The sequence below is a fragment of the Xiphophorus couchianus genome, chromosome 16 (genome assembly GCF_001444195.1).
Source record: "Xiphophorus couchianus chromosome 16, X_couchianus-1.0, whole genome shotgun sequence".
In the NCBI taxonomy this organism is placed as follows: domain Eukaryota; kingdom Metazoa; phylum Chordata; class Actinopteri; order Cyprinodontiformes; family Poeciliidae; genus Xiphophorus; species Xiphophorus couchianus.
This window is the reverse complement of record NC_040243.1, coordinates 18358334-18368453: the sequence shown is the minus strand read 5'-3', so window position 1 is coordinate 18368453 and position 10120 is coordinate 18358334. Positions and strand designations below refer to the sequence as shown.

The 10120-nt window shown below is 41.8% G+C and overlaps 1 protein-coding gene across 1 annotated transcript; it reads right to left on the bottom strand.

Moving 5' to 3' along the window:
• Nucleotides 1-1275: 1275 nt before the first annotated feature.
• On the bottom strand, nt 1276-9402 carry il2rb (interleukin 2 receptor, beta). Its single transcript, XM_028043072.1, has 10 exons — nt 9092-9402; nt 7119-7202; nt 6831-6963; nt 6646-6712; nt 6325-6418; nt 6040-6188; nt 3913-4078; nt 3700-3808; nt 3543-3621; nt 1276-2791 (listed from the first exon to the last, which is right to left on the bottom strand). Exons 2-10 carry the CDS (start codon nt 7198-7200, stop codon nt 2033-2035), a joined length of 1638 nt encoding a protein of 545 aa, XP_027898873.1. The 5' UTR covers nt 7201-7202; nt 9092-9402; the 3' UTR covers nt 1276-2032.
• Between the last annotated feature and the right edge of the window lie 718 nt (nt 9403-10120).

Below are 10120 nucleotides of genomic sequence, written 5' to 3'. Positions count from 1 at the left end.
CAATATAGTACAATAAAAATTAGCAGTGAAGTTAAACCAGCACAGATTTATCAGCGTTTTCTTCCCCTTACATCTATGCAGCTCTTAGCAGCTCATTTATTAGGTTTCACCATCTTCAAAAATTTCTCATGATGTGAGAAAAGCAGTTCAGATCACCTCACCTATATTATATATTTGGGGGCGGGGGGGGAGCAGCCACAGAAAAAGTTAATGTAATAGTACATAGGTTGTACATTCCCAGTTTGATAGAAGTCTGGGCTTTACAATAATCAGTATGACAATGGACCCTTACTTGTGGCTCAGGATTTGCAGATTCAACTTTTTGCAGATTTTCTCTGTGGAATGTGACTCCAAAATCCATCCATCCATCAATTTTCTAACACCCTTGTCCCTTAGAGGGGTCAGGAGGGTTGCTGGTGCCTATCTCCAGCTAACGTTCCAGGCGAGAGGCAGGATTCACCCTGGACAGGTCTCCAGTCTGTCGCAGGACAAACAACCATTCACACACACACACACCTAGAGAGAATTTAGAGAGACCAATTTACCTAACAGTCATGTTTTTGGGCTGTGGGAGGAAGCCGGAGTACCCAGAGAGAACCCACGCATGCACAGGGAGGACATGCAAACTCCATGCAGAAAGACCCCGGGCCGGGAATCGAACCCAGGACCTTCTTGCTGCAAGGCAACAGTGCTACCAACTGCGCCACTGTGCAGCCCTGACTCCAAAATATTGGCAGAAAATTGCCAATTGCCAAATTGTAATTATTTCAGTGATCATTCCAAACTATTCAAAAGCAAATGAAGCTTGGGAAGCTGAAACACCAAGAGACGATGCTTCTTGATACACTATTGGCTGGTATTTAGAAAGAACCCAAAGCAGGAGCCTCATTCGTTCTCTTTGGTGCCGATTGTCTTTGTCCCCAAGAGCCAAGACGATTAACTGGGTGTTAGTTTCTGCGGTAGTGCAAAGATGGCTTCCACTGCGCGTATCAGTGGATATTAAGGTGTATTTGATGTTTCAACTACTAAAATAGGTAGTAATAGGCGTCTTTTGGGTGGGGAAGGTTTCAAGTATTTGCAGATTTAAGCCATTTATGGACCATTGTGGTTTCAACCTCCTGGGAACCCCATGGGTCTGCTGCAAATGGGCTACATCAGTAACGTACTTGTGGCACACTTACAAATGGCGTTGCAGCCTCTAATATCTGCGTTTCTAGAAAGCTACATGTATTTTGTCCTAGTTAGTTGCTGCTCCAACAGAGGAATGCCATAAGCATCTTTTTATTGTTTATTTCTGTAGCTGTATGTGACTCAACACACCGTTAGTCTTCAATAAACTTACATCTGGCTGCTGATGACCTTATTTTTATCCAGGAAAGTCAGCTGTAGTGCTAGGCTAATATTAGCAATGTTTGCTCTATGTTTTGATGACTTGTGGTCACCGTCCTAGTTAGTCATGTGTAGACAAAGCTCTTAGACAAAGTCATTCTTCTACTTCATAAACCTAGGGATTTGCTTACCAGAGCCGGCGATGTGACACAGACAGAATGGGGAGATGCAGCAGCCAATGCTAAACTCAGATTGTTAGGGAAAACCCACACGTGTTAGATCATATAAATGACATGCACAACCTATAGTACAATTTTGCAAGCCAAGTACACAAAAATAGGCTGAGATTTGTAAAAACTGGGGATGCAAAATGGTTGCAGTATTGGGGGGTGGCTTTCTTGACACCATGAGATCAAACATCCCAAGTAAGTTTATGTCAGTTATGTTTTCTGTGATTAAGAGATCTGAGATAAACCACACAAACTTCTTCCTTTCTTATTCTTCTCCAAACCACTCTCAGCCAGATGACTTCAAAAATTTTACCAAGGTACACTTTACTGTCCTCAAGTAGTAGACAGTAGATAGACTACTTTGCGTCTATCTTTGAATTTTTGTGACAAATTTGGCATTTTTTCTGTTTTCTCTCCTTAGAAACACTTCTTGAATTCCTCCTAATGATGAGTCAAGTTTCTAAGGTCAGCTTTTAGATGGATTTGTTACTGAATGTCATTTGCAGCTCTTTAAGCGTCAGATAGCCGGTTCTGAAGGGTTCCACGGGCATAGAGGAGGATCTGTACATGGCGCCAGCAACAGGCTGAGCAGCTGAGCTACTGCCTGTGTCTGTCTCAGCAGCGTCCATCTGCTGGCTTTCAGACGGCTGTGTCAACGTGGAAGGATGAGCTGATGGAGAGGAGGGAGGGCGATAGGGAAGGTGGAGAGGAAGGAAGAGAAGAGGGGAACTCTGGTCAATCAGAACTTCCTCCCCTTCCCTGCTAATCGCTCTCTGTGTCTCTTTCATTTCATCTTCCTTCATAATGCCAAAACCAGAGTCGGGGCTCTCCGGCTCCCTTTTCAAGCTCTCATATTCGGGATACGAAGCGAGGGAATCACACAGGCGGAAGTGCAGGCCATGGATGTGGGGAGGGTCCTGGAAATTGTCTTGATAGGCGAAGTAAGCCGGGTTGGAGTCGGTCCGAGCCGAGCCGCCGCCGGAGGAGCTGGACATGAAGTAGCCCACGTTTGAGAAGCTTGACAGGGACGACGAGTTGTAGATGAGGCCGTTGTTGTTTGAGCAAGAAGTGGGGTATCTGTGGAAGTGAAGAAGGGGGCTTGTGGTGATGGAAGTTGGAGACGGGGAGGATGCCTCCTCGTTCCAGTCCTCACACACCACAACATGGGAGATTCGGTCGCACGAAGGGGTGACGAAGAACGACTGGGTCCCTGAAAAGGGATTAAGCCATTCCTGAAGGAAAAACAAGAAGCAAATTCAGGTTCAGGGATGACAAAGGTGCATTAGTGTGTGTTGATTGTGAAATTATAGTGACTTGAAAGGACTTTTTTTTTTTTACATTTCAGTGATGTTACAACCACAAACCTCGATGTGGTTTACTCAGATTACATGAGATCAACACACAATAGTCTATAATTGTGAATTAAAAGGAAAATGACACCTTTTACTTTCAAATAAACAGAAACCTGCTAAGTGTTTTGCTTTCATCTCCTTTACTTCCTTTATAAAGTTTGACACAAGCCATGAGTGACCATAGCAACCACCCAATCAAACGGGACTAAAGTTCAACTTTTGCCTTTTTTGCTAAACACTATGTGTGCGAAACAACTAACACTGCACACAAACCCTGAACACACCGCCCATTTTGTAAAACATGGCAGCGGCTGAATCACGATGTCGGGATACCTTCCTTCAGCAAAGCTGGACGGCATTGATCACAAGTCGGGTAAAATTAAACCCTGGAGGAAAGACTTCTCTCGCTTTTCTGTCTCAATTAGACTCATTGGAGTTGGTTTGTCACAAAAAATCCCAATCAAAACATTGAAGTTTGTGGTTGCAGCTTTGAAAAAAATGTGAAAAAAACAATACCACCGGCGCTTCCCAAAACTATAAACGAATTTGTCAATCAGTCTTACATTGCTGTAACTCTTTCAAGCACACACACACACAGACGCTGTCATTGCAATGAGGACATAATAATTACTTTCAGATTTCCCTGGTGGACAGTGTGGAGAGATTGGAAGTACTCCGAGGGATTTGGTAGAGGCTTCCCTTTGAGCAGCCTGAAAGTAAACAAGCTCAGCATTAGCTTAGGCATGGCATCATGCCAACACACACTATCAGGATGATCAATTACTTACCCCCGGGTCTTGTAGCGGGCCAACACAATGATGACGGTGGCGAGAAACAAGCCGAGGGCCAATAAGCTCCACCTCACTGTGTTCTGATCCGATGGTGAGTATGAATGACCTGGTCAGATACAAAACGTTGACCAAACCCAAGTTAGAAACTATAGAAATAAACTTGTAGGAGAGGTATGAGAATAAAAATTGTGTTTTGGTTAATGAATTCACTTTTCTCATCTTTCAAATCCTCCCAGGATGTTGTCGGGCTCCAGTCGCTCCAGTGGCTGCCGGGTCTCCCAACCGGATTGACTCTGACTCTGACTTCCAAGCCGCTCTTTAGTTTCCCCACCTCAAACCTCAGCTCTCGCTCCCTCGTGGAAACATTTCTGGAGTCCTGAGAGATATTAACGTCAGCGAGCAGATCTGCGACAATATCAGCTGGATGAAAGTGAACACTACCCCATTTCATCACACGAAAACATCCATCCATCCATCCATCCATCCATTTTCTGTTCACCCTTGTCCCTAATGGGGTCGGGAGGTGCTGGTGCCCATCTCCAGCTACGTTCCGGGCGAGAGGCGGGGTACACCCTGGACAGGTCGCCAGTCTGTCGCAGGGCAACACAGAGACATACAGGACAAACAACCATGCACACACACACTCACACCTAGGGAGAATTTAGAGAAAACACGAAAACATACAGTCACTAATTTAAGCTGCAGTTTAAGTGAAAGTGAACGCAACAGGTGTCGGCATCAGACTAGTAAACTCAGATGTTGGCAGACCGCAAAGAATAACAAAAAGCACATTTTCTCAAATGGCTTTTGTCTATGGTCAAGAGATATGGATCATTCCCAAAAGGATGGAAATTCCAGATAAAAGGGGTTAAGATGAGCTTCCTCTAGACGATGGCCCGACTTTGCCTTAGAGGTTAAGATCTGTCATCTGGAGGGTCTTGGTGTAATAGCACATTTTACCCTATCCACCATTGTTTTTGTTATTTGCCCGTGCATGAAAAAACTCAGAAGTTCTCAAGAAAAAAACATTCTGGATTTCTGAGATCCAAAAGTTTACCATTTTGAAACTGACGTTTTTATCTGGAACATTTCTTAGATTAATCTAGAAAGTTCTAATTTTTTTTTCCTAACAAATCTTAAATTTTTCAAACCCTGAAATCTCTGAGTATTTTTTCCAGATAGTTTCTGAGGTTAATCTCAACGTTTCTAAATTTCTTTCTAGCAAATCTTCAACTTTTCCAACTCAGAAATGTCCTTGTTTTTTCTACATAAAACGGCCCCAGCACACCGTTCTAGGTCGTTGGCATGCCATCATTACAATATTCAGCAATAATATCGAGGTTCCATGTTTCCCTAACATCCTACATTTGGACATGAACAGATTGGACAGGAAAAGTAACGGAATGGCGAACACTAAATGCCGCTTTATGCCATCCAGATTACTTCACTACACACTACATTCACACATTCACACACTAATGATGCTCAAGGACACGACGACTGAAACAGACTGAGCTGGAGTTCAAACCGGCAACTCCTGCCGCTGTCGCCTCACCATCTAATGCAGGGGTGGGCAATCCTGGTCCTCGAGGGCCAGTTTCCTGCAACTCTTAGGTGTCTCCCTGATCCAACACACTTGAATCCAACAGCTGAATCACCTCCTAAGGTCAGTCAAGTTCTCCAGAGTCCTGCTAATGACCTCATTATTTGACCTTATTATTGAGGTAGAGGTACATCTAAAAGTTGCAGGAGACCGGCCCTCGAGGCCTGGAGTTGCCCACCCCTGGTCTAATGGCTGAATTAAGGTCAGGGTAGAAACTAATACCTGAGGAAGTTTTGAACTTTCATTATTTTTTTAATTTTTTGTTTTTGTTGCCATTTCTAAATCAGCCTGGATGCAGAAGACTCACCCGAAGCTGCAGTGATGCTTTCTAACAGTGAAAACTGAAGGAGCATGACTAAAACATGGTTTATTTTCTGTTCTCTTCATTCCCATTTTTATTTGTTCTTTCTTTGTATTCAGAGATTTAAGAGATAAATTAGAAGAAATCCAGAGTAACATTTAGATTATGTTAGATTATGTCCTTGCCGTCGTTCCCAAATAGTTGAATCGGTTCACAGTGGGGGGTGGGAGGAACACAGAATCTTGGTTGAGCAAAGAAAAAAACAATTGCGTACTGAACAAAACAGTGACTGAACAAACCTTTGTCACTTTATCTTGCATAAGTGATATTTCTACCACATCGGTGAGTTTTATTCAGGTTTATTCCCAAATTTCTATTTAAATAAACAGATTTCAAGATGCAAACAAGTGTAAACATGTATAAATGTTCTCACCCTCCATTGCTGTTGTCTCTGTTTAATCTGAAGCTGGAAGTCGAAGCCAGAGGTGAAATACTTTGAGACAGGATTCCCCAGGCTCCATGATATCAAGGTGAAATTGGCAGTGATGTTGACCTGGGGAGCTCCTGGAGGATGCATTTTAACTATATGTCCACAAACACACACACACACACACAAAAAACAAGATTTAACCAACCATTGCACAAATAATTACATATTAAAGCACTTGAGGCCAGACTACAACAGTGAGAGAGAGCTAAGAGAGGGAAAGCAGCTCACTGTGTTCCCCTGGCTTGTAGCCTGTGATCTTCTCCACCAGTGTCCCGTTACACTTCAAATAGATGTTTGGCATCACGTCATAACCAGAGAACTCCTACACAGAAACATCACATAAAAAATGTCTTATAAGCAGATAGGAACAGGATTTTCAAGGTTCCAACCACAAGCTCCTGGTTGGGATTGTATTTGAAAGACCAACACGATTATAAAATGGAAGCTGGCCTCGCTTTGTCGACATGAACTCCAGTGAAATAAATATGACGTTTGTCACTATAATGTGATAAAATGTGGAAAAGTTCAAGAGGTGAGAAGACCGCTTACTGTTTTTCCAAAGACAAAGCTGCAGCCCAGAGAAGAATTTCCATGTTGTTTCAGTTTGCAGCTTTGACTGGAAAACAAGACCAAAAGGATTAAACGTACAGCGTCATCTTTAATAAGCAAAAAACACAACAAAAGAAAAATAACAGAAATGTTCTCTTTTCCAGAAAATGTCTGTCATATCTTACAGGGTTAAGAGCGGTTGTCTATTAATCCAAACAGTATGCTCTCCATAAATCGAACAGTCCTCCGCAGAACCAAGCCCAGCTCCGGTCCAACTGCAGCTGACGTTGTTAACAAAGTTATTTGTGCAGACGAGTCCTTGAGACGACAAACAAGGAGATTAGAAAGGTGTCCTAACAGAGCGGTGGACTCTGAAGAGGCTCCAACAGAAACTAGTTTTAGTTTTATTTATCTGCTGATTTTTAGTAGAAATAGAAAAAAAAATAGACAGTAATTATCGAACACGTCCGTACCGGGTGAGGCTTTGTGAGAATGAGCTGGAATCAGAACCAGCGACATCCACAGGGCCCACAGCGTCTCCACAGCCAGCGACATGACTGAAGAAGGGCAGAAATCAGGTGAATATCAATGAGACTAAATAAGAAATGTTTGTCTCTGTAACTTGTTTCTGAAACCTGAAAGCCCCTAATGTTCCTAATTTTGAAAGCCTCATCTCATCCGACCACTAAACGTTTCTCCAGACGACATTTACCAAGTTTCAGTCCAGCTTGTAAGCTGTCACTTCTTCCTTGGTTGGCACCCTCTCTAGTCTATGGTGTACGGTAATACCGAAGCTCCAGTGCAGTTCAGTTCACAGCAGACTCTGTGGTTCCTCAGTTGTTCTTAAGCCTCCTGACTCATCTCCTTCGCTTGGAGGTGACGGCTTGCGTCAGAGTGGAGCTTTGACACAGCTGGGTGTTCTGACAACACCAGCACCAAAACCAAGTTTCTGGAATGGTCCTGACCTCATCCTGATATAAAAACGTGCAGACGTAGCCTTAAAAGCCAGGCATTAAATCTATCTTTAGCATTTCTAACCACAAAGCTTTTGGTGAAGGTTTTACCAAATGTCCAACTTGCACAGGCCACATTTATCTAAATATTAGCATGAGGTTTAAAGGAGCTACATATATATATATATATATATATATACATATAGTTTTGACTCTGTGTGCATTAGAGAAACTCTGCATTAAATTTATAGTTCTTCAACCAATTGTTGCCTTTAAAAACATTCAATGGGTTAGTTGTGTAATAAAGGTTCAGATTGATCAATAAAAATCAAACACTCATCTGAAATTAATGAACTGTGTAAGTAACTCTTTTTTATTTTATTTTTATTTTATTTTGTTAGAAACTGTGGAGTACTCATTTTTTACACAGAAAATTAATTAGAACAAACTTGGAATCCAGAGACTCTAGTTTATCAGTCACTCTTTAGCTCATATTTTAGAAACTGTAGAGTACTCACTATCTAGATGCAGAGAGACTATTATTGCAACCCAGAAAAGGAATTAGAACAAAGTTAGAATCCAGAAAAAAATTCTTCTAGAACAGGAACATTTCGTTTTTATTATTACTTAGAAACTGTGGAGTACTCCTTACTTTTACAAATTTAGAGCACACTTAGAGAGTCCAGAAAATACTTATACTTATCTAGCATCCCAGAAGTCCAGAGGATACTTACTTACTTACTTACTTACTTACTTACTTACTTACTTACTTACTTACTTACTTACTTACTTACTTACTTACTTACTTACACTGATTTAGCAACACAGAACAGGGATTAGAACTTGTAACCCAGAAAAACTACCTTAGCAACTACTTTTTAGACTCCTATTCTCCCAACCCAGAAAAGGAATTAGACCAGAGGATATTTACTTATACTTATCTACCAACCCTGAATAGGAGTATCTAGTTTATTTACTTTGGATCAACATTATTAGCTTTTTTTTTTTCTTTTGCTCTTTCCTTTGGTTTGTTATTTTGTTAGTATTTCCTTTTAAATCCTGTAAAGCACTTTGAATTGCCTTGTTGCTGAAAATGTGCTATATAAATATAATTACCTTTACCTTTCTATAACAGAAAGAGCTCCAACCAGACTATATAATGACTCACTTTATCCTTTATTACTACTATAAGCCAATTCACATCACGCTTCAGAAACAAGTGACTACATTCAGTGTTCAGTGTCATTAAGCTTCGGGTTTTTTTGATAAAGATGGCAACAGCTATAAATGGAAAGTCTAAATGTTGTCACTTTAAGTCAAGCAAACAGAGAAGAGTGATCTCACCACTGCGACCCAGAACAACACCATGGTGTTGTGTTGAAAAGGTAAGAAGTGAATTTATTTAGAAATTTGCACAGAAAACATGCTCAATTTGACTTTTCACTTTTGCATTTCTGTTATTTTCCTGAGCAGAGTTGGGGAAAAAAACTTACCTTATGTATCCTGATAGCAGGTGGTCGGCAAGAGGAATGACATCCTCGCGTAGTCCTCCTCTGGCCAGATGATTAGATTTCTCTCATTTCTCTCTCTGCACCTCTTTCTCTCTAGTAGAGCAAACTGACTGTCACATCAGCTCTCTCTCTCTCTCTCTCTCTCTCTCTTGTCTTTCTCGCCCCTTTTCTGTTTTCTTCTAAGTGCCCAGTGACATTTTCCACTTGAAACCACAGCTCACAGGTCTTACAGGAAGCTTCAGCAGCGGTGAGCGATAGTGAGAAGGGACGGGCCGGGTTGGTGGAGGTGCTACTGCGTGTTGCTGGTGGGGCTATTTTGCTCGCCTCTTCCTCCTCTGCCTCCTCCTCCTCCTCCTCCTCTCTCAGCAGCAGCCATGCAGTCACCATACCTGGGCCCCATCACATGCTTTAAGGTCATAATAATTGTACTGAAAGCAAGAAACGCAAAGAATCACCACATCCTGTTTCAATTGCAGCGTAAAACAAGGGGCTGTATGCACAGAAACTCCATGTTCTTGTGAAGTGGTTTGCATCAGCAAAACCCGGCTTAAAAAAAGATGGTTCAAAGGAGTGGAGAGGCAAAAATGATCAGATTTAGAATCATGCTGGGGGGGAAAATGTAAAAATAAAACCTCTTTTTTCTCTCTCTCTCTCTGGCTTTCTGAAACTCACTAAGCTGTAAAGACTTAAAACCGCTGCTGTTACAGCCACAACCACTGCAGATGCACATAAACAACTCTGGTTGCTTGTGAGAGGGAAACAGGTTGACAGTTAAGGAGGCAGCATTCTTGTTAACCAGAGGTCACCAAACATTTTAGTGCAGCGACCAGGCCTGTAGCTGTGTCCATTGCAATGGAGCATACACTTAATAATAAATGGAGTTAAATGCAGAACAATTTTAAACTTCTTGTCGTTCACTGCATAAAATCCTAAATCTTACCAAGTATTTTTGACATAGTTTCTGGTGCATACTACCTTGAAATAAGGCAAAACTAACTTACAAGTAACTTT

Excerpts from the sequence above, each read along its gene's own strand:
- il2rb (XM_028043072.1), bottom strand. The coding sequence starts at position 7,200 with ATGTCGCTGGCTGTGGAGACGCTGTGGGCCCTGTGGATGTCGCTGGTT. Across the intron at positions 6,189-6,324 it reads CTACAAGCCAGGGGAACACA|TTAAAATGCATCCTCCAGGA; the intron begins GTGAGCTGCTTT and ends GTGGACATATAG. Across the intron at positions 4,079-6,039 it reads AGAGACAACAGCAATGGAGG|GACTCCAGAAATGTTTCCAC; the intron begins GTGAGAACATTT and ends AATATCTCTCAG.